The 23578-nt window shown below is 43.9% G+C and overlaps 3 protein-coding genes across 4 annotated transcripts; 1 reads left to right on the top strand and 2 right to left on the bottom strand.

Moving 5' to 3' along the window:
- Positions 1-315: 315 nt before the first annotated feature.
- Positions 316-8075, bottom strand: CSTF1 (cleavage stimulation factor subunit 1). The gene is made up of 7 exons (XM_065849891.2): positions 7944-8075; positions 7236-7406; positions 6438-6633; positions 4720-4997; positions 3714-3911; positions 2765-3155; positions 316-1559 (listed from the first exon to the last, which is right to left on the bottom strand). Exons 1-7 carry the CDS (start codon positions 8061-8063, stop codon positions 1300-1302), a joined length of 1614 nt encoding a protein of 537 aa, XP_065705963.1. The 5' UTR covers positions 8064-8075; the 3' UTR covers positions 316-1299.
- An 811-nt stretch (positions 8076-8886) lies between these two features.
- On the top strand, positions 8887-15831 carry AURKA (aurora kinase A). 2 transcript variants are annotated; one of them, XM_071815687.1, is made up of 9 exons: positions 8887-8968; positions 9551-9628; positions 10594-10876; positions 11456-11534; positions 12229-12420; positions 13032-13170; positions 13551-13699; positions 14327-14501; positions 15129-15831. In XM_071815687.1, the coding sequence occupies exons 2-9, from the start codon at positions 9575-9577 to the stop codon at positions 15312-15314; spliced, it is 1257 nt and encodes a 418-aa protein (XP_071671788.1). In that variant the 5' UTR covers positions 8887-8968; positions 9551-9574; the 3' UTR covers positions 15315-15831. The 2 variants fall into 2 exon arrangements, with proteins under 2 accessions (XP_071671788.1, XP_065706228.1); XM_065850156.2 differs by lacking the exon at positions 8887-8968 and adding an exon at positions 9228-9271.
- Positions 15832-16292: 461 nt separating this feature from the next.
- On the bottom strand, positions 16293-23377 carry FAM210B (family with sequence similarity 210 member B). The gene is made up of 3 exons (XM_065849979.2): positions 23211-23377; positions 20762-20934; positions 16293-19488 (listed from the first exon to the last, which is right to left on the bottom strand). Exons 1-3 carry the CDS (start codon positions 23343-23345, stop codon positions 19272-19274), a joined length of 525 nt encoding a protein of 174 aa, XP_065706051.1. The 5' UTR covers positions 23346-23377; the 3' UTR covers positions 16293-19271.
- Positions 23378-23578: the final 201 nt, after the last annotated feature.

The raw sequence follows: 23578 nt of genomic DNA, 5'->3' as shown, positions 1-23578 counted from the left end.
AGTAATCTTTATTTAAATACAGACAAAACCTGCACTCTCGTCAGCCCTTGACAAGACACTTCATCAGTGGTAATGGGGAGTTAACGCAGCAGAAAGAACCACCTTACATTTAAAAATGCTCATGAAAGCAAGTGCTGTACTTGTGACTAGAAGCCCAAGAGCGCCGCACACGGGTTCCTCAAGGAACACATTTAAAACTTTGCACAGGCAACTATCTGTAAAAATAAGTAGTAAATTTTCAAACTTCCAGGTTTAAGCACAGGGTTTCTTAATGATCTGTTATTCTGTTGGACAGGATGAGGTCTGGGAAACTCAGGACTATTCAAGTAAAAGGGAGAACAAACAGCAAGTCTGGATTTTTGGAGAATAGAAAAAGAAATTGTAATTCAAGTGCTGTGTAACAGACAGAATGAAAATTCCTCAATAAAATGAAGCAAAGTGACACATCTGAGGTACACATACAAAAAAATTAACATGCACAACACTTTCTTTCAGACAATACTGAAGGTCTCTATGGCAAAATGATTCTTTTTCACATGTTGCAGCACTGTCACATTTTACAGTTGCAGTGTGGACATTCCTGGAAAATACTATCATTTGAGATCCCACTTGTTAAGACAAATTCAAAAGAAGGCAAGATTTCAAGTCTGAGCTTTAATACCAGAACTAGAACATCATTTCTTGAATTCACCTAAAGAACTTAAAAACCTGTTTCAAATTCTTATGGCACAAGACTGGCTCAGAACTGAAGGTCCACTTGGCCAATTAAAAAAAAATCCACTAAAAAAAGCCCCAGACTAAAAGATACAAACCAGAGCTTTACAAAGAATGAATCTGAACTGAAGGCAGTTTAAGGCTTCATTAAAATATTTGCCAAGTTCTGCTGATACTTGTGTAATCCATTCTTTAAACAGACTCGGGCGGGATTGCACAGATACGATGCAGAGCAAAACTGGCTCCTACTGCCCAGTTTGAGCAAGATACAGTCACATTATCTTTCGCGGGATTTAGAAAGACAGAAGAACAGGCTTAATCCTTCCTGTGAGGATCATTTCATTCCAACCCCCCCACACTCCTTGAGCACAATTACAGATGACTTACAAAAATGAATGCCAGACACACTAATAAAAAAATTAGTGTGCGGCAAAACTTAGTCTCAGTACTTCGATATTTTCCTGCCACGTTTGACAGAATTAAGAAACAGACATAGCGCAGCTTTCATCTAGGCATCTGTTGGCAGTACAATCAATACACGTTGATATCATGAATCTGGATCACCACTGTTTTACAAAGCTGTCCTTAGTCTGTCGTTGACCTTCTGTACCAAAATCTTGCCCTGTAGTCATCACTGCAGGTCATGAAGCCAGGGTTGGTGGGAGAATGGACAATGCAACGGACAATGCTGTTGTGCCCAAGAGAAAGAAGATTTCTCCGTTCAGCAGTTCTTGAATCCCAGCAGCAGAGACTTATGGTCCTTTCGTCTGGAAGCAGCACATAATCTTCTGTGTGGTTGAAGACAGCTTGTGTCCTGTGTACTTGTCGTCCACTCAAACCGGCTCCTAAATATACACAGCAAAACATTAACCCAAATAGGATCAGCTTTAGGAAGTTTCTAAAGACCTAAGAATAAACGTCCCGTAAGAATCAATTTCTGCAGTCTACAAAGGAGCGTGATTTTCTCCATTAGTCCATAACTTCCACATACAACAGGTGAATCAATAACAAATATTCCTTTGTAGTTATATACACAGTAGATTCTAAAATTCCTTAGAAGACAGAAAGCTTAACACCACCCAGTGTGTCAGTCAAGTCCAACCACTCAGGATGATTGTGGCCACTTAGAGTTAAGAGCACTTTTGCCTTACATTTCTCCTATGAGACTCACAGCTGTAACTAAGGGGAAAGACCACAGATATGCTCAATATCAATAGGAATTTTTGTTTTTAATACATATATATATATATAATATGGCACACTGTATGACCTACCTTGGCCACTCCTTCCCTCCACGCCCTTCAAATAAAACGTGTGTTTCATATATGGGCATGTACTTTGCATCATGCACACCTGCATCCTACCTCAGGTTTTGCAGGAGTCTATTGAGGAGGTGCTGCACCCTGCTGGCTGGGAGCAAAATAAAGGACCAGACACATCCCAAAAGCTGATACACAAAGTTTTCAACATCCTCTCCCCTTTCATGCTATGACTGCTATTGCTTAAGCAGGTTATCCCTTAACCCAAAAGCTTCCCCCTCTCAAAAGGAAGGATCAGCTGTTACTTTTGACTCCTCCAGTTTAAACTGTGCCCCTACTCTACCAATAAATAGAAACAAAATCAAAATGATCACCTGCAAGAAGAGTACCAATGCAGTTTTGTTTTAATAATCACTGTTTCTAAAACATACTAAAGAAAAACTAGAGAACAAAACCCTCTGCACAAATGCCCTAGTTCTTAGGGCAATGTTCCTTTTTATTTTTCCATAATTCAGCGATCACTTCCCTCCAAATCGATGGAGTATTGATGTCAGAAAGATCTCCAAAATCTACTCAGACTAAGTACATTTAAACTGACTAACACACAAGAATCACAGCTTCTCTTCTGGAACAAGCCTGCATTAAGTGTTCTCAGAAGTTTGGGGCTATTTATCCTCAAAGCAGCAGTCTCCCACTGCCTTTAAGAATTACTATTTTCTAAGAATATTACCATCCCTGCTGTGGGTCAGTACCTGAAAAAGAAGCTACCTGGAAGGTCACCCGCCACATACCTGTGTATTTGACCAGTGTCCGACCAGTGGATATCTCCCATAGTTTAGCTACAGAGTCTTTCCCACTTGATAAGATATACTTTGAATTTTTGGAAAAAATAGCAGAACAGACTTCAGCTCCGTCATGTGCCTTCTCAAAAGTAGTGATGCAGCGATTTGAAACACCATCCCACAGTTTGATGCATCCATCCTTACTTCCCGTCACATACATGTTTGCACTTGCGTTGTAATTTACTGAACATATGGCATCAGTGTGCTGATCTTGAGGGTTGCAAGACACAAAACACTGGAAAGTATTGATATCATACAGTCGTAAAGTAGGGTGCTGGGTACCAACAAGTATGAAATCTCCCGAGGGGTGAAAAGAAATTGAGCGCAACATCTCTGCTTCCTGTTTGATCAAAAATACATAATTGGTGTAAGAAAGGAAAAAAAAAACACCCTGAAATGGAAGTGTCAATTCTGGTGGCATTAAAGTGCTAGCAAACTAGTTAAATTATCATCACGTGTTCTGGTTTTGCAAAATAGAAAGTGCTTCCCATAGGATTAAAATGTGTCGTAGCTTTTGTCCCACAGCAGCTTGCAGCACCCCACTCGTTTTTGCGATATGGCACAAAAGCGACAGGAGGCTTCGTCAGCCCAACGCACCCCAAAGCCCAACACCACGTAATCCCAAGCTCTCCTCCAAAATAAAGATAACTGACTTCAGAGTTACCCATATTAGATTAGGTCTAGATTAACAAAAAGCAGACGAGCGCTAGATTTAAACGCTATAGGTATCCATTACGCACAAACTCTTAACCTGTAACTGCCATAACGTCTGCAAACTTTGTAGCTGTGTACTCCTGCGCACCTAACCAGTTATAAACTCCAGCACAATCCAGCTCGCTGATCCCTCAGTGCTTATACATTCAAGCTTTGGTTGTTGTGAACTGGTACTGGATCTAACCTGTATATATTTGAAGGCTCTTTTGGCAGAAGGTTTTGAATAATCAAACAATTTAAGTGTGTAGTCCCTTGAACCAGACGCTAGGATCTGTTCTGTTGGATGAAAAGCTAAACACGTAACTTCATCCACATGATCGTACAGAGTCCGAATAACAGGGTGATTTTCCATGTTTTGCTGTGCTGTCTCATTCATCATGACCTACAAAGAACATTCAACAAGTTAGAGTGTTAGAAAGCAGAACATGCTTTTGACAGGAAAAGTAGGTTTTATACTTGCTCACGTGGGAAACAACAGCTCCCTTTCTGACACAACTAGGCACACAATCGCTATTATCTTAATTATTCGAACGCCCATTATATGGTGTTATAAGATCTCTCTGTCTTTACAAAGGTCAACTGACCTGTTCAAGGACAAATTAGTTTCAGTAGCAGAGAACTGATGCAAGAAAACATATCACCTTCTTCATAAACAGCCCAAATCAAAATAGTGTATTGCTGCAAGAATTAAAAGAAGCTGTGTCAACCACGAAAACTGCAACTTTTACTCACGCAGGATACTGCTGAGAATATGGGCGTATTCTGTGCAAAACCCCTCCAACTTTTAAACTGCTACCTGATAAATGTATTGGAGAAAAAAAATGAAGCAAATAAATATGTATTTTGTGAAACAGCTCTGAAACACACAGCCCCTGGAGACTGTAGAAGCCAAAAGTATAAGTGGCTTCAAAAACGAACTGTGTTCATACAATACAGCAGTTATCAGCAACTATTACAAGCAACTTCTGGCTCAACTCTGCAGACTGTTGCCAGAAGCTACACATGTATACTGGCCATGTTTCTTCTTCCTTTTCTTCAAGGGTACCTTATGAGCCGCTGTTGGAGTAGGAAATACAGTGAGCCAGATATTTAGTCCAACCCACTGAGCCAGCCACAAGGCACAGACATGGCATGAAACAGACTGCACCTCAAGAATTCACAAAGCAGTAATGATTCAAGTCATATTTTACCTCAATAGGCATAGCGCTTTTGGCCAACATTCTCTCTGTATCCAGAATTTTTATTGAGGCATCAGCAGATCCCGTAGCTATCAACTGTCCGTCTCTGCTATACGTAGCTACACGACATGGTCCTTTATGAGATGTGACATAACAAGTCTCGTATTCAGAAGCCTCAGGAGACATGGTCTGTACATCTGCATCAAATTCCAAGTCAATTCCTGTGCCTGGAGCTACCGTATCTGACCGTCCGATTGCATATTGAACAGCACTGTCATCGTTCTCCATTCCTGAAAAGAGAGAAGTTGATGCACTTAAACCAGGTTAACGTTCTCCTCGGACAGACACGCTGTGGCCAGATCTGCGCTACAGGTTCCTGTGACAGCGACGAGGCCAGTTTGAAGAGGGGCAGCCCTGCTGAACAAAGCTAAGCTGGCAGAGCAGATTTAGTTCTACAGCGCTGCTTCTCCTGAGAAATGAGGTACGTTGTCTATGCCAGAGCAGAACACAGCTCCTAAATTTAACTGTGGAAACACTACCAGCAAATATTGTAGGATGGTGAGTTCTGATAAATACACTGACAATCAGTTACTGAAAACATCGACAGGCCTCTAGGTAGCTTTTCAGAGAGTGAGAACCAAGCCCCAACATTATTAAATGAGATATGAAGTAAGCAACTGAAGCATTTGCAGATTTTTTCTTTTCTGCTTTATTGCATTGAAGAAAAAAAAAAAACCACAAACACACACTCCACGAACAAGTATCTCAGCACTGCAAATGGAAATTTTTACTCCTCTTCACACCCATTCTACAGATTTTTATTTCTTTTTAAATTTCCTGGATGCATCTAGAGAACAAAGACAATTCCATACTGCAAGTGGTAACGGGGCAGACACAAGAATTCTTAGCTACGTGTCTGTGATCAAACACAAAATAAAAGTTTTAGTTGCTATCACCTACAAATTGCAAGTCTAGCGTTCCTATTTCAAACAGCCACAAGGCTTCACATATTTATACCCCTGGAGCTCAACTAGTTCAGGCAGCAGAACCAGTTCAGTTACAGCACAGACACAAAGTTACAGCAAGATCTCTTCCAGGGACTCACTCAGCTCATTTCAAGAGCAGCTCAGGTGTTTCCACCACCTACCGCGGCACAGATGCACTTTCAAAGAGAAAGATACACAGAGAGAGAACAGGCGACACCTTTACTAAGATAGTAAACTGCAGAGCTTATTTTCTTGAGACTGACATATAAAAGTCAGTGAAGATTGCCAATGGAAGGGTTTGCTCCCTTTCCAACACTGCTAGGAAGAATCATATCGAAAATATTTCTAAAGTTGGCAGAGAACCGTGCGGGTCAACTTTCTATGAGGTCTGTGGGTTGAGTGATCCCATTTACTGGAGTGTATTTTTAGAAGGTCGCTAGTCACGCAGGACCCTGGGCAGGTATTCTTACGTGTTACAGAGGTTCAAACAAACAGGTTTTGACAATACTCGGTGATCTGCTTTGCTTTTAACGCATACTAAAGAATAAAACACAGAATTAGAATGCCCTTCAAAAAGTGCCATGGAGGCAAAGGCTGCTTCTAGATATACAAGAATATGCTATTACTACACAGAACCTTTGTATAAAATGTCTCTTTTCGGCAACACTAACCTGTTAATTCATAAGAATGTAAGACAGGGATTTAGAAACCGAACTTTTATGTTAGCTTCTTATTCCGGCTTACCTAGCTTAATTAGGTGTAGCAGTTGTTCAGATGGTGCACAGACTGATTGTGGTTTTATCTCATTTATCAAGCCATTGGCAATATTTATGTATCCATCATATAGCAGCTGACTAATTATCAGTTTATAAAGTTGCTGACGGTCTTTCAAACTGACTTTTGTTCTATACATTGTGAGCAAGGACTGCCTCGGAGGGGCCTGAAATAAAGAAAGAAGAAGAATCACACACAAGAGAGTCACATGGAACAATCACAACCTTTTAATAAAGCACATCCTGCTGGATTTCACCGCAGACACTAAATAGTACCGTGGTTTAGGTAGGAATCAGATGTAGAAACGGAGGACAAAAAAAAAAAAAAAAGGAAAAACCTGTTGCACTTGTTTGCAGCAGAAATTAAAATCTCGGCAGTGGACAGAACACGGGCTGTGTTGGGGAATGGAGAGGGCAGCGATACCGCGTTAGCGAGCAGAGCGGTCCTGCCGGTGCCTCCCGCCCAGCCCCGGGCACCGGCGGGCGAATAACGCGAACCGTGTGGGAACCGAGCGCCCCCCGCCCAGCCCGGCACGGCCCGGCCCGGCCCAGCCCAGCCCAGCCCGCATCCCCCGCGGCTCCTCCCGCTCCCGGCGAGACCCAGCACCGGGACCAGCGACCGGGCGGGGAGGGGGCGTGTGGGAGCGGGCTCAATGAGGGCGGGGAGCACTCAGAGCGGAGCGCAGCGCTCACGGGAAGCGGGCTCCCAGCGCCACGGAGGGGGAGCCCCGGCCCGGGTAGCGGAACCCAAGGCGAACCCGGTACCTACCGGCCCTTCCTTCTGCCTCCCTCGCTCTCCCCCTAAAATGGCGACCGGAGCCCGGAGCGCATCGATTGGCGGCGGCGGCAGGGGAGGAGGCGGCGGCGGCGGCCGGGACCGCAGGATACTCCTCCGCGAAGGCTGCTGCATCGAGCGCCCGCAAATCGATTGGAGGCGAGTCTTGAAGGAGAGAACGGCAGCATCACATGACCGGGACACCACGCGCGCGGGGCTCGGCTGGGTCACGTGACGGATGACGCGCCGAGGGAGCCCCCAAGCGGTCTGGGGTGGGGGGGGTGGCGACCCGCCCCAGTGTCCCCTGTTCCCCCGCCCCAGTGTCGCAGTGTCCCCTGTCCCCCCGCCCCGTCCGGGGAGGCCGGAGGGCAGGAGGCGGGCGGCAGGCCCCCGAAGAACGGCGGGGGAAGGGGGGGGGCGGCTCCCAACGGGAGGGTGGCTGATGGGAAGCGGGAAGGCCCAGGGTTCTTTTGTATCCCAAGCTGCAAAGCTCGGAAACGCCCCTTCCGCTGAGCCACCGGGATCCCAAACACGGGGACGCGAAGGGGCTGCGAAATAACAAGTTGCTGGCACTGAGGGCTGCGGGCCCCCCGACAACCCCAGCCGCCCAGGCAGCGCAGCCGCAAGCGCCTCGCAAGGTGTCAGAGCGGGCTGAGCGCCTGTCCCCAGCGCTCACCACCACCCCCCCAGCGTCCTACTCACGTCAGCCTCAAGAAACGGCAGTCGAAGCGGCCGTGGGTCAAGCAGGGGGGATGCCATGCTACCCACGCCCCGTGGCAGCTGACGTCTATCACACGCCGCAGCGACACGCCGACCCGACATCTTCTTTTTCCCTATCCTGAATCCCTTGTAAACACCAACACACACACTTAGGGTTGCCTTCGCACTTGTTTTCAGCACCGCAGGGACAGTTAAAAGTTGCCTTCGATCAAGGTTCTTCAAAGGCCCGAAGTACTGAACCTGGTTTCGGCTGCCGCCTGTCACTCGGCGGCCAAGGTCCCCTCACGGGTGTGAGCAGGACCCCTCGGCAGCTCAGACTGCACAGCAGCTCCTTCGACGCTGCTGCTCACGAACAGCACTCACTGACCGTGTCGTCCGGCTGTGTCTCAAGAACCTGCACGGTTGTGGAAGGTGCCACGGGCTGCAGGTCACCGCTGGCGGGACACGAGGGGCTGGCGCAGGTGCCTCAGGTGCGCTGGGTGTGCCGGGGCAGGTGACCCCTTGGCGCTTGTCCTCAAGAGCTGGCGGCACGTGGAGTGCTGCCCTGGGCTGCACGTCCGGGTGCAGGCGAGGCAGAGGCCTGCTGCACCCCTCCGCCCTGCTGCCCGCTGCTCAGGCTTGCGAGCTGCCACCCGGGGCACCTACCTCGGCTGGCTGGACACAATGGCCCCCGGCCCCACTCGCGCTCGGCTCCACGCGAGGTGGCAGCACCGCCTCTTCCTCGGCCCGGGCCGGCGGGTGCGTGTGTGGAGAAGAAGAGGGAAGAGGCCGGTGCCTGGCAGGATGCGGGACTAACCTGAGGCCCTTGCCGCCGCCGACGCGCTGCGAGGCCTCGGTGGCTGTGAGGAGGGGACGATAGTTGTAGCGTTGCCACAGGTGGGTGGTCTGGGCGTACGCGATTTGCGTAACGGAAGACCCGGCCAGGCAGAGACTTCGCGGAGAAAAGTGTGTGAGCGGACGCCGATCCACGCACTTGGAGTACGGAAGGAGCCAGCGGCGGAGAGACGGTACGTAAAGTACGCAAGTAGCGCAAACACCGCCCTCAGGGCGGGCGGGGGGACCGGTTCGGGATACGCAGCAGGCTGCCGTTGCGCATGCGCCCCAGAGGCTCACGGCGGCGGAGCTCGGCCTCCCAACGAGCGGAGCGTGCAGAGAGCCAATCGGCGAGCGGGCCGATTGAAAAAGAACCAATCAGCGGGCGCGACTGGCGGGAGAGGGGCCAATGGCGAGAGGCGGTAGTTTAAAGGGTATTTAAGGGAGGGCGGTTTGAATTCAAACAGCCGCAGCGGTCGGAGGGAGCGGAGCTGAGGGTGAGTGGTGCTTGGGCTGCGCGGTGGGGACGTGGGTAGGGCCGCCATATGGGGGACCCTGCTCGCCGGAGGTGCTGGCAGGATTGGGCCTGGTTGGGGGGAGCTGTGAGTGCAGGCAGGCAGGCAGGCAGGCGGTTGCGGGGCAGTGGTGTGCTGCGGCGGGACGGGCCAGTCCAGGCCGCTCCGGGCCCTGCTGCGGGACTTCCCGGGCTGGAATTGCGGAGGAAGGGGCCGCGTGGTCTGCGAAACTGATCCCTGTTCGCTACGTCCTACCTGTAGGCGAAGCTCTTCCTCCCGGGCATTATGGACAAGAATACAAAAGAGAACCATTCTCGGTGTTCCGGTCGTGCTGCCAAAGTAAGTGACTTACTGGGTTGGTGGGTGTTTTTCTCCTCATCACACCAGAGCTACGGGTTTTGGACTCTATTTTGTAGTTATTTACTGTACTAAATAGCAAAATGAGGAAAAACTGTTTTGAAACAACGTTTTATGGGTGCAGGGATTAATTGCCAAGGGGTGAACTTAATTTTTTTTAATCGTTGTTAATATTAGTATGCCATACTTGAACTGAGAAATCTTTCTCATATTTTAAGTATAACATAAGGAGAGAGCAAATGTATGTAGCCAACTTATTCTAGATATAGCTTCCAAAAGCAAGCACTGTGTTAATGTCACTATTGACATGCCTCTGCAGCAGTATTCAAGACCATGCTGGTTACATATTATTTTCTATATGCAAATATAGGCACTTTCTCACTATTTTAGCTTAAAACCAAGCAGGTCCTGGGAAGATTTCAGAATAGCGTAAGCAAAGCCTCTTTTTAATTAAGCTGCCAATACATTATTTCTAGTGAACTGAACTAGAAGACTAAATAATATCTAGGGGAATAAACTACCTTCCCTTACTGGAAGCAGAAGATTAAAAGCATATAGCTGAACCCGACTAAATAAACTTGTTTTGTTCTGCTGAACTCCTATGGCAGTGCAGGATATGTAAGACAAACAGCACTGAAGGAAGCAGTGACTCAAAGCAGTGTATGTTTCTATAGCAAAGATCTGCTTTCTTGCCACCTTTGGCTGATGTTCTTCAGAAGTGTGTGGAAAAGTTCTGCTAGCTATAAGTAAGTATGCTGTTGAAGAAAACTGCTTTTTCTTGTCATTATAGAAATTTAAGAATGTTTTCATTGATAAGCCATAAGATCAGGCTACCCTAACATCTCCTGTTAATGTGCTTTGTGGTTCTTTTTCTGCTGTGCTGAATGGGGCCATACAAACTATGGTATGCTATTCTACAATTAACATATATTTGTTTCTTTTTGAAGGTTGCTAATCCCCTTGAGGATGGCCCAAAACGTGTTCCTGTATCTCAGTGTTCTGCACAAAGCCGAGTACTCAACAGTGGCACGCAAGCACAACGTGTTCCATGTTCTTCAAACTTTGCCCAGCGAGTTCCTGTGCAATCACAAAAACCTGTACTGTCAAACCAAAAACTGTCTCATAATCAGACAACCCAGCAGCCCCGACCAAGACTTCTGGCACAAACAACTGCTACAGCTCAAGCTCAAAGCAAGAACAATGAAAAACCTCAACAGGCTCCAGTACCTGGTAATTCTGAAGATTATTTACATGTATTTATGCAGTTGTGACACTTGAGATACTTCTGTTCTATGAAGCAGAGAGCAGTGCAGAAAACCTGGAGCTGATGTTGATGATGTGGGAACAGTCCTGTAGAGAAGTGTTAATACTTGGGCTTGCCTCAAAACAGAATAGCAGCATGTGCTGCAGCTTAGATGTTACCGTACCATTCTTGTTGCCAGAATTACCCATTTAGAGCCAACATGAGTGTTTAAAATTTTCCAGATGTTTGTTAGTTATGAATTAATGTAACTGGCATTCATATGTGACAGTTATTGCAGTATTCATGTTAATCTCTTATATGCAATAATATTTTTTTTTTTTTGGAGGGGGGGGCTTGATGTTTTATTTCAAGGAAGCTTTTAAAATTACATTTTGGTAGCACTGATAACTACTATGCTGCTTTGCCAGTAGTAAGCTACTCTAGGTTGTTTAAAATATCATTGAATATATTCTAAGAGCTACTGCAGTTAGATTTGCTCCTGTGTGAATTTTTGTGTTGTGTTCATGGGTCTGGTACATAAAGTTGATCTACTTCTCTATACATAGCAAAAAGTACTGAAGGAGAAAGCACCTCTAAACAACAAAATGAAGAAACAGCTAAAAAGAAAAATGAAGAGACTAAAAAGTAAGTTGCCTGCCTAAATCCTTCTAGTCCTGTTGGATTAGGTTTGGTTTTAACTTCTGGGATTTTGTGCTGCAACTTAGTTGTAGTTAAGCTGAGGCTACTTGAACCCCTTGGTTGTGGAGACCAGTGGCCCTACACTTCACAGAGACAACATAAGAAACTGGGAAAGCTTACTCTGCCCTGATAATTCTCAGAAACAAAGACTTCCTGTAATCTAAAAGCTTCTGGCTAAATGAAAAACAACCCTTCCTAGGAGAGAACACTGATAGCCACTGCTCTGATCACAAGATGCATATATGAAAACAAAGCCTCCTTCAGACCTGCAAGAGTCTGGAGTCTAAGGCTGAAGTAAATTTGTAGCATGACTATCCCGAACAGTTCTGACATGCACTAGTAATATGTCTGTATTCAGTGTATTGAAACAAGCCTAGCTTACTAGACACAGACTTGATTTTGTAGTAGTGTGGTTGGCATTGGTATCTCTGTGCATAAGCTTTAGGAAGGAAGAGAAACTTTCTGAACTTTCTTTTGAAACGTCTGTGTGTATTTTATCCTCTTGGTGTTCTCTGAAAGACTAAAACCTAGTTCAGATCACTAAGTATCTACTGAATGGGAACATGATAGATTGTAAATCTAGGAGTTAAAGCCCACCCAAGTACCCAGCTTTTGTAACTTTCTCTTTTTCCTCTTGCAGAAGGCAATGGTGTCTCGAGGATTTTGAAGTTGGTCGTCCTCTGGGGAAAGGAAAATTTGGAAATGTGTACCTGGCACGTGAAAAGCGGAGTAAATTTATTCTTGCACTGAAAGTCCTTTTTAAAACACAAGTAGAGGAAGCCTGTGTAGAACATCAGATAAGAAGAGAAGTTGAAATACAATCCCATCTTAGGTAAAGTTCAGTGACCTGTTACACTCTTTGGTTCATGTTCAAATAAACAAAGTAACCTTGTTTATGATAACATACTCTGAAGAAAATAAAGTTTCTTTTTAAACATGTGACATCTTGAAATTGCTAATTAGGATTCTTGCCTTTCTGCACCAATATTTACTTTTGTCTACCTTCCTATTACAAAACCACCCCTCCTTGTCTACTGCTTGGATTTACATGGATAACTGCAATTTCTTAAGAGTCTGAGCTTGTTTCTGGTTTTGTTTCCTGGAAAATATGCCTAACTTGCTGAATAAATTAGTTTTTGCAGGAAGTGTTTAAGTTTAAATTCAAAACCCCATAGGAATTGGCACCTTCAATGATAATCAGCTCTTCTAGCTGCTGTAGAAAGGCATGTTTAAGATGACATTAATTAGCCAAACTCATGGCCAGCTGCTTTAATAAGTGCCATCTATCTACTATGAAGCTCCCTCAATAGATGTGTTGTGAGCTGGAGAAACACAAGATGTTGAAGTTCCTATGCTTGCTTTGAATGGGGGAAGGCAGGAAAGGGAAATTAAAGTCATATGGATGAATACCTTGTTCAGAAGAATATTTAAATCTTTTTGCAGGCACCCCAACATTCTCAGATTATATGGCTACTTCCATGACTTTACAAGAGTCTACCTTATTCTGGAGTATGCACCTCGTGGAGAAGTCTACAAAGAGCTTCAGAAGCTTACCAAGTTTGATGAGCAAAGAACTGCTACTGTAGGTTGTTCTAGCTTCTTATACATTACTTGCACTTCACATGTGGAATACCTGCAGCATAAAGCTAGATCTTCAGAGAAAGTTCTTTATTCTGTAGTGTGAAACTGAGATTCCTGTAATGCTAGTTTGCTTGTGTGCTTGCCTTCCCAACTTATTCCTAATTACAAATTACTCTTCAATGCTAATATACCTACATGCAGCATTGCTCAATATTGCAAGTGCTTGGTCACTTCAGGCAAAGCCTGTATTGCCATACTTCAAGGATTTAAGGAATAATTGCTCTCACTTAAACTATTAATTATGCTTAGAAAAGGCTATACTGTAGCCAGGTAAGCTAGACCAATGATGTCTTTAAAGATTTGTTCTCTTTCTAAATACAGTATGTCACAGAACTAGCGGATGCCCTATCATACTGTCATTCAAAGAATGTGATTCACCGAGACATCAAGCCAGAAAACTTGCTGCTTGGCTCAAATGGAGAATTAAAAATTGCTGACTTTGGATGGTCTGTGCATGCTCCATCCTCTAGGTGAGAATGCAATATATATCTTCTGCAGTGAAATACTTCTGCTGTGAAAATGTTAGCTTTCTTGTCACACTTGTAGTTGTGGAATGGAGGTAAATGTGAACTTCCTAAAACAGTGTGGGAGTGTGGAAATCCTTGGAGAACAGGGCCACTGCAGCAGAAGGTCTTAATAGTCAACTGATGTAGCAGAGGAGGGAGTGGTGTTATAGCCTGTTTTTTCAGCTTGTATAGTTCAAAACTTGCTGAACCTGCCCCAAGTGAAGCAAGTTGGGGTACTGCTGTAATGGTCCCAGAGATATGGCAGAGCAGCACTTGTGTTCAAACTTCACACTCCAGCAATATACTTACGATGTTTCCTTAATTAGCCTGAATTGCACCTGACAAAGGAAGACTATTGATCTAACAAGTGAGATGAAAAAGATAAGACTGACTGCAGTGACTAAAGGTGCTTTAAAGTGAAAGTAAAAAAATTTACGGGTGGAACCTCTTTACCAGGTGTTCTGGTGGTGCTGAGTCTCTCTGGGGTAAACTGAGGTGCAGTTGATTTCCAGGATTAGCTTTTATCTGGCTCTTGAAATGGATCTTTTAATTGCCACAATCAGTAGATGATGAACTTGGACTCTTCTTCAGGAGAACAACTCTCTGTGGGACACTTGACTACTTGCCTCCTGAAATGATTGAGGGAAGAACGCATGACGAAAAGGTGGACATTTGGAGCCTGGGAGTTCTGTGCTATGAATTTCTTGTTGGGAAGCCACCTTTTGAAGCAGCGACCTACCAGGAAACCTACAGAGCCATTTCTAGGGTATGTGCCAACACTTATTTCAACAGCTGAATTATGCTGCCTTTCAGTTCTGTTTTATTGAAGCTTAACAAATGGTCACCTTGAAGAAGGACATGTATTATAACTAGAACTGTAGGAAGACAATGGTAGGCATAAAACTAGATCCCTAAAATTGTTTTCAGTCATTCAGTAGAATAAGAGACCTTAAGGTACCTTGTCTGACTTCCTTAGTTCCACTCTGTTTCTGCCTGCATCTGAACTGCTCTTTCATAAAGCAACTAGTGTTCTCCAAGTATTTCCTTTCCTAATTTATAAAATGAATATTTAACATTCAAGGTGTTAGCAAAAATACATAAGCTTAACTTTTCCCTTTGCATACCCTAGAAAGGTTCCAGCAAACTAATCTTGTTTGAAGTACATAGAAAAATACACTAATTAAACTTCTACAAGCAGTGAGAACTTTTGTTTTCTTCAGGATTATGATGAAATTACTTGATCTCATCTCAATAGGCATGAGGTGCATAGTCAGTGAGACTGAAATACTTTTTCTTTCTGGATGTACCTTGGAGGGTAGAGCCCTTTGTCTCTCTAATTCGGTAATTGCCAAAGAACTTTTACATCATCTTTGGTGTCCTTCCCTTTCCTTAGGTGGAATACAAGTTTCCTCCATTTGTAACACAAGGTGCAAGAGATTTAATTTCAAAGCTTCTCAAGCATAACCCATTCCATCGACTGCCCCTGAAGGAAGTACTTCTCCATCCCTGGGTTACAGTGAACTCTACAAAGATGCCCGTCAGCAGAAAGAGTGACAGTGTCGCTCCATCCAGAACATAGTCTTAGCAGGGGTAACGTAACGGGATTGACAAGAGGAGCCTTGTACTGTGACTACTGTCATGCTTCCAACAGAAAAAGCAGGTCTTGGGATCCAATGGCAATCTTTAGGTTGGCTGTCACCTTAAACTCTAACTGCAATGGAAAGTTATTTGACTTTTAGCTGTGGGTTGTGGAATACTTAATACTTGAAATCCAGTTACGTGTGGGCCAGGTTTGCTGATCTAAGTATTAAGCTGTTTAAGGCTTTTATCACGTGATCTGTCCTGGTAATGGTTCAGTGTTCCAACAAGATGAGGAAGCTGTGGCTCTCTTTTGTTGAACAGTGCAATGTCCTGGAGACACCTGCCTCCGAACTCGCTGGGCTGCTAAGGGTATCGTACCTGTGGTGTCACCTGTGACTGAGTGAGGTGAATGCGTTTCTGAGTGTCCTAAAAATGATGTGTCCATTATTTTTTGTCTATTTTGTTTTAAATGTAAGCACTCAACATTAAAAATAAAGATTTGTTATATACTGCCACCACCAAGGTTCCTTATGGCATTTATCGCTTCCACTGTCTCTTAACCACTTGTCTTTGTCATCAGTACAGCTTGACTCATCTATTGATCACAAAATAAGTTTACTCCCCATCTCTGTCAACAAGGAAGCTGGTATAAAGTTCTTGCTCAAAGTCCATGTGGTCACTTACTAATCTATAATCACATCACAGGATTACAAGGTAAGTACCAAATGTGTTGCTACTTAACTGTGTAGATTTTTTACAACCACTGAAAGCTAGGCCTGCTTTTTTGATGCTGTTATTCAAAGAACAGGGTCTGAAAGCACCTGTAAGAGAAAGATCTGGAAAGTACTGTTATCAAATGGTGGGATATGTAACAGGAACTAATCTTAATATCTGGTGCTGTAAAATGTAGCAAGGCTCAGACCACTCACCAAGAAAACATATAAACCAACTATTTTCCAGTAAAACACTTCAAGCATACTAAGAGAAAGCAATTTATTGTATTTTCATTATAAGACTTTAAGATCATCTTCTCTATTTTACAAATAATTTTTTAAAATGGTCCTTTTACAAGCAAGGATTCTAGAATTCAAAATATATTCTCAAATTAATTTAACACATACTTTGCAAAAAACTTAACCTAAACTGATTGCCAGTAGTTTATACAAACATATTTATCTTAACAGGTAATCTGAATTCTGGTCATCATTTAAATGGAGCTCTGTTTCTTTACTGCAAGAAAATCTCTAGTTAGTGCTGGTGACTTAACTTCTGGCTGCACTTCTTTTTAAAAGATGCCTGCTTTGTAAACAAAACATTATCAGAAATTACTGATTCAATGAAGAAAGCAAGGATGCCTCATGGTTATTCTAGAATTCTTTGTCTTAAACTGATACAGAGATGGCATGTAGGAAGAAAAAAAAATAAAAACCAAACCACAGCAAGGCTTCTGTGAAAAGGAAAAAAAATAGGCCCAAGTCAAACTTATTCTTGAGAAATGCTGACTGTCCCTTAAAATTTAAAAGATTTGAGCTGTTCTAAAATGTAGTAGGTAATAGGAAAGAACAAGTACTGTTGTTGTGCCCTTCAACTGCTGTGTACATATTGCAGTTTTTACCTACAAAACACTCAGCAATAAGCTTCCACCCACATCTCAGGTATAACAATCAGATTAGGCAAGGGTAAAGGCAGAGCTTCCTTGAGGGCCAAGCTGATCTGAAACTTATGCTCTAATTAGAACTGGCTCAGGTAGCAGTGAGCTGCAACTGGTACCCTGGACAAGCTGCCAGCTTCAGCAGCCATGCTGCAAAGCTGGCATCAAACAGGAAAAGTCCAGTTTGTGTTTTGTTTGGTGTGTTTTTGAATAAGCAGCTAGTCCAAGTGAACTTGCCAGCCCTTCCTCCTGTGCACTGGCTCCACATTTCACAAGCAAACTGAGCAGCTGTGTGTGACGTAAGCTCTGTTAGTGACACAGCTTACAGCTCTCATGGCAGGAGACCACAATGAAGCTGATTCTCGGTACGTCCTGCTCCTAAGGCTAGTGTTTTGAGCAGTGTTTAACTATGTAATGCATCTTTACATTTATGCTATGCATGCGTTTGTTTTGTGCATCAAGCCTCTAGCATGTGTACCTGCTTACTGCTACAACTGTTTCCATCTTAGGACACTAAACCCTCCCTTAGGCTTTAACAGCACAGTCCTACTGAGCCCAAGCTGTTGTCAAGTGGCTCTTTGTTGCCAGGTGTCAGTCTCTGCACTCTGCTTCCACAGGGCAGAGTTTGCCCTGTCTTATAGAAAGCCTCTGATTAACCAAGGAGTAGCAATAATCCAGAAGCACAAGGGTAGGTGTGGCTGTGAGTCATCTTCCCAGAGCACAACCTGCTCACTTGTGAGCCTGAGGATTCTCAGAGCATCCAATCAGCCTATGGGTTGGACTTTCTGAATGTGAAAGGAGTTGGGGTGCAATTTATGGTTGAGTGGAGGTAATAGGTTGCTCACAACTAAAAGGAATCACTTGTTCCTCTTTTCCTCCCTCAGCCAGCTCTCATCCTAACCACATTATTTTTTCCTCTCAATTTACAAAATTTCAGCTAAAAAAATAAAATTACCCTGATCACCAGGGTAATTTCCTGCTACTTGACTTTAATCAGATTCCTGTATGAGCAGATCAGTCAGTCTCATCTTGGGGTAAGTGTAAGCACAAAGAGAAAGACAATGTAACAAGAGCAGACCTGGAGGGAGGAACAGGTCCAAAGCCTGGCAGATCTGGCTCAAGCTAATTCGTAGTCCAAAGTCTGACAGCCAGGTTTACTGCGGAATGTTTCACCGAGTACCTAGTTTTGGGATCCAGTCTTTAGGTTAACTGAAAGGTGGTATGTGAATATATATACCTCTGTAACTACGTTCTAACAGGAACAGTGTCTAAATAGGGATATGAAAAGCACCTCTAATTGGTACAGTCAACAGTCTGCCAGACAAAAGCCTGGGACTTGCTCTTGAGAAGCTCTGAATTGTAATGTCTGGACTTCAGATGTGAACTTGAGTGTCATTCACAGCAGCAGAAAGCTGCTAGGGTTAGTTTTCATACAAAAATGTGTCTGTAGTACAAAGCCAGACCTTGGTACATTAAAAACCCCACAGCCACCTTGCCTCTGATTTGGTGATCTTTGGAATATGTTTACATAGGAGGTAATTCTGGTTACACTGATTTCAGTAGACTCAGGATTCCTTCTAAGTGTGTAGGCAAAGAAATACTTTAGTAAGGTCTGTTCCTAGCCTATAAATAAAACACATTTTCAAACAATAAAACCTTGAAACATGGAAGCATCACAAAGGAACTGTAGTTTCAGAACAGTGCATCACCTATTGTGTCTAAAACCATTATTGCTGTGCAATAATTAAGCACACAGGTACTCCTACTTAAGTTAGTTCAGCAGGTGTGTTGAATTGCAAAGATGGGTCACAATATATGCCTTTTATAACAAAAGAAACACCCACCTACCACCCTAGATTCCAATATGTACACTTATCAAAAGAACTATTAATATAGTAGGATATTGTTTATTCTACAGACTATTAGATAATTTTACTGTTTCCCAACTACACTGTAATAAACTAATGCTGCCGCTCTATTTTGGCAAGAAAAATATTTAATGCCCCAAAAGCTAAATTATAAAGACCCAGAACTGTGTATTCTAAAGAGACTGCTCATTGTCAAGCATTTATATTACTGCTTGCAGTGGAAACCAGATACCATTTTAACAAGTTCTTCTAAAGAAGAGGTGGCAAAAAGGAAAGAAGATAAAGACACTTCACAGTGTCGCATTTACCTAAAAGAACAAGTAAAAAATGCAAGAGAAGGTCAGCATTACCATGAATCCAAATAAATCTTTTAAAGAAATTCAGCAATCTGAAAAGCTACGTGGGCATGGAACACTTAAAAACCGGCAAGAAATCATCATGGATTTGGGGTAGGAGGTTTGAAGAAACCAATCTTCCGGCAGTATCGGACAATAAATGGTACAGAAACTATAGTAATGCTGATTCGGACTGGAGCAAACAATTTATGAATAGCATACGCCAACACAAACGTGCTTGTGCCAGCAGCCATTTTAGATTGCAGCGATGATTCACTGAACCCAAGTTTGAAGAGAACTGCAGTCATATCCACACCACTGGGGAAAAAGAAAACAAGATTTTTAGTTTATTTTAAGGTTGCACACTAAAGAATATAAATTAAAAGTGCTATTTTTTCCGGAGAATTTAACATGGCATGTTTCCAACTCCGGAATTTATGTTTAGATATTGTTAAATATTAAAAGCAATTATTTCAGCAGTAGCAGGTCAAGTTACTTTTGTAGCAACAACACAGGCAATATTTTCAGATGCGCTTTTTTTCTTAAACTGACAAGTTCCCTGTGAGGTCAAATATGCTCTTAGTTTTACAACTGTATAGCTGCAGCATGTGCAGGCAGAACACTCAGAGAAAATAATCTATTTCTCTACTTTTGAAAGCAAATAAGGGACCTCTTGTTAGGCTTAGCATGTTCTAACAGAGGACTACAAGCTGTTAAAATGATGAGTATCTTATCTAAAACCTAGCAAGTGAAGGAAGTACTACAAACTCAAATAAGTGTTATCCACCAGATTCATTAATACGTTCATTCTGTATAGACATAGCAGTTTTCCTCCTGGTTCCTATGTTTGGAGTAATTTTCCAAGAGAAGCTGTTACTGAAACTTTTCCCCCTTCACTGGCCAGTATAGTGTCTTGCGTCTGGGAACTAAATCGTACTTGGAAGAAATTTCATTGTCACCCTTGCCATGATGTAGTAAACAAGAGAAACTGGGCATTCACGTATTCCCACTGGAGTTAAGAGTGAGCAGCAGGGAATGTTTTGAGAAACAATGTGTTTCCCTGTATCCTCAATTGAGATACCTCATCCCCTACAGACAGAACTGTTGCATTCCCACCAGAAGCCACACATACAGTTTCTTTTAAAATCTTGTTCTAGTGGCTGTCACCTTCTGCAGTTTCAGCTGCAGAAACTGAGTTCAACACCCAGAAAAATAAATTTATCTCTAAGGTCCAGCACTTTTGTATGGCTGTATCTGTACAGACCATGTTACTGCTTGAGAACAACAGATATCTCTGCAGAACAAAAATAAATTCTCTCATCTGCCTTGTTACTCTGGTGCAGCCTCTGCTGTTTTCACCTGCTCACCATGGACTGTGAACCTATGCAAAAAGATCACGTACCTTTACTTTCATGCCTGATAGGAGATTAGTTCTATTTATGGATCTGTCTAGACTAAAAATTCAAAAGATTACTGTGTATAGATCAAGCAGGCATAGAGTACATCTTCTTCTAGAAATAAGCATAATGGTAAAATATTTTTCTTGGCTAAACCATTAACTAGAGGCTACAGACAACTGCACAAACCTCACCTTGACACAGCCAGGTAGAAGATTCCTAGAGATACTAATGAAATTCCAACATGGAATGAAACCCCTACAGCACCATATTCTTTAAAAACTTGTTTCAGCTGCTGGGTTTTGTTGAGTTTCTTGTTTTCACCATTGGGATCTGTGGCCACCTTTTTGGGTGATACACCTGCATCCTAAAAAAGAAAACAAAGGTATTTATTAGCATTAAGCACATATCATATTCTAGTCAGTTGAATCAACATGAAATGATCAAAGAAGTGGCTTGTACACAGTGCTGTTTCGAATACTTTGGGAAAGACGGTAACACACTTTTGCTCTTTTACATCAGATGCCTGTGGCAGAGCCCATGCCAGCTCCCCTTTCCCAACTATTCACATGAGCTCGGTGAAGTTCTTACACAATGCAAGTTTCATAATTCAAAAGAATTATCATAGTCCCAGTCTTTCATTTGATCCAAATGCGTGCCAAGGCACACCCACACCGTTGCTTGAGAGATGAGACTGAGATGCCACACAGATCTTTGCTAACACCCACTGCTCAGCTTTACACAGTGAATTCTTGTAACAGCTTCTTGTTCAAGATTAAGCAGTGGATGGCACTGGAAGCCTACATGATACCAGACTGATGCTGGCTTACTAACAACTTACTCACAGAATAGGTCCAACATTTCAGTTCCTATAAATCACCCCCCTGTAGAAAGGAAGAACCGGGGAATTGCTGCTGTTGTCACGGTGTAGACAGCAGCTACGCAGATACGCCAGTGCTGGCGGAAATAGCCCAACTTCGCTGAAAATATTTGTCACAGTAAAATTTACTGACAGGTTTTATATCTGATGATCCACAGGGATACATAAGCCTCAGAGGAACTCTGGCTCTTCAGCCACACTTGCAAGATGGATCATAAGGACTGAAAAACACCTTGTTTGCGTCTTCCAAGCGCAATTCCATTCACTCACACTCTCAGGCACACGTCAGGCAATTTCTGAATGGTACAGAAGCAAGATGTTAACAAAGTACCACTTCAGCAGACATTATGTAGACTACCCAGTACAGTCACGTCCAGAATAACGTACAACTTGGCAAAGAAAAGTACTTATTTTCCATATAATTCTGCTACAATATTTCTGCTAGAAAGCAAATTTTATTCACATCATTTATGTGAAGATTCAGCTTCTGGATGAACTAAGGCATGAAACCAAATCTGAAACATGTTGTGCTTTGTAAAGAGGTTAAAGAAATTAACCTGAAAAATAAGCTCTAGAAATTAAACTGTAAATGAGGCTTTGTATGGAAAGCCCTCATTCAACATCGTGGCACACACGGGTGTAAGCAGGTCCCTGTCTCCTGCAGAAACCCAGCATGTGGATGATTTGCTCAAGTACTGCAGTGCAAAAACCAGTTGGGTATAAAGCCTTCATTTGCTTTTTCCCAAGTCAATTCAAATTAAAAACAAAAAACCAAGGAATGATACTTCACAAAAATTTTTCCTTCCCAACTCCAAAATACGAGCAGAATGTTGAGAGCACAGGGACACACATAATTAACCGGGGGCATGTTGGTATTTTATCTCGCCCAGAGCGGGGCCAGGCGCTGCTCCCTGCACTACCCACCCGGGATCCTCTGTCTGTGTCTGTGTGAGTCCCTAAAACCCCTTTTTGTATTCCTGACTCACCTGAAGTGCTAAACCCCGCAGCCCATAGAGAAAACACCCCCCCCCCGCAAACACACACACCACAGGGTGTGAAAACACCCCCAAAAGGTGGAAAACACTTCCAGGCCAGGATAACTTGTGCTTTAATCTACGATCCGCTCCTCAGCTGTCTGAAAGGAGGTTGGAGCATGGAGGGTGTTGGTCTTTTCTCCTGAGTAGGAAGTGACAGGATAAGAGACATCAGGAAAAAATTCTTCATGGAAAGGGCTGTCAGGCACCGGAACAGGCTGCCCAGGGCACTGCTGGAGTCACCATCCCTGGAGGGGTTTAAAAGGCGGGTAGACCAGGGACATGGTTATGAGGTTATCGTTGGGCTCGATCCTGAGGGTCTCTTCCAACTGAAGTGATTCTACGATTCTAAATATGCGTTTCAAAATTGGATTTGCCAGAGCGAAAAGAAAAAAGCAGAGCTCCGAATGCATTCAAATGAGCTGTTTTGTGCCATGAATTCTTTGCCATTTGCACAACTGCCTTAGCTGCTTGTCTGCTCCTACCCCCAGCCCCGAGGAGCAGATTTTGTTGAGAAAGCATTTTAAAAGGAGCGTAGACGAGGTTCTCAGGGACATGGTTCAGTGCTAGAGTTAAGTTATGGCTGGACTCTATTATCCTGAGGGTCTCTTCCAACCGAAATGACTCTGTGATCTCCCTGCAGAGCCGGGCCCTGCGGTCGCGCTTCCCTCTCACACAGCGCAGCACTCACAGCGGGGCGCCCAGGCCCCCTCTCCCCCGCTCACCTACCTTGGCGGAGCTGCCGGCGGCGGATCGCAGCGTTACCGGGGACAGCGGCGGGAGGAGGCCGGCACGGGCGAGGCGGGAACCGCCGGCCCAGGCGCGGAGCAGCGCGGGCGGGCGCAGCCGCACCAGCCCGTACATAACAACGGCAACAGCGCTGCGCGCCGAGCGGGGCGGGCGGGCAGGCCTGACGAGCCGAACACCCACCCTGCCGGGCGGGGTCAGTTGTGAATTATGTTTATGGCAAGCCGCCTCTTCCTTGCTGTGAAACTTTAAAGCTGTGGTTATCTATCTTACGTTTTGAAAAAAATGTGTCTAGCTATCTCACATTTATTTACATCTGGAATATTGTGTCCAGTTGTGGCCACTCAGTT

The sequence above is a fragment of the Patagioenas fasciata genome, chromosome 16 (genome assembly GCF_037038585.1).
Source record: "Patagioenas fasciata isolate bPatFas1 chromosome 16, bPatFas1.hap1, whole genome shotgun sequence".
NCBI classification, from domain to species: domain Eukaryota; kingdom Metazoa; phylum Chordata; class Aves; order Columbiformes; family Columbidae; genus Patagioenas; species Patagioenas fasciata.
The sequence above is the reverse complement of the archived record's forward strand: the minus strand, read 5'-3'. Positions and strand labels throughout refer to the sequence as shown.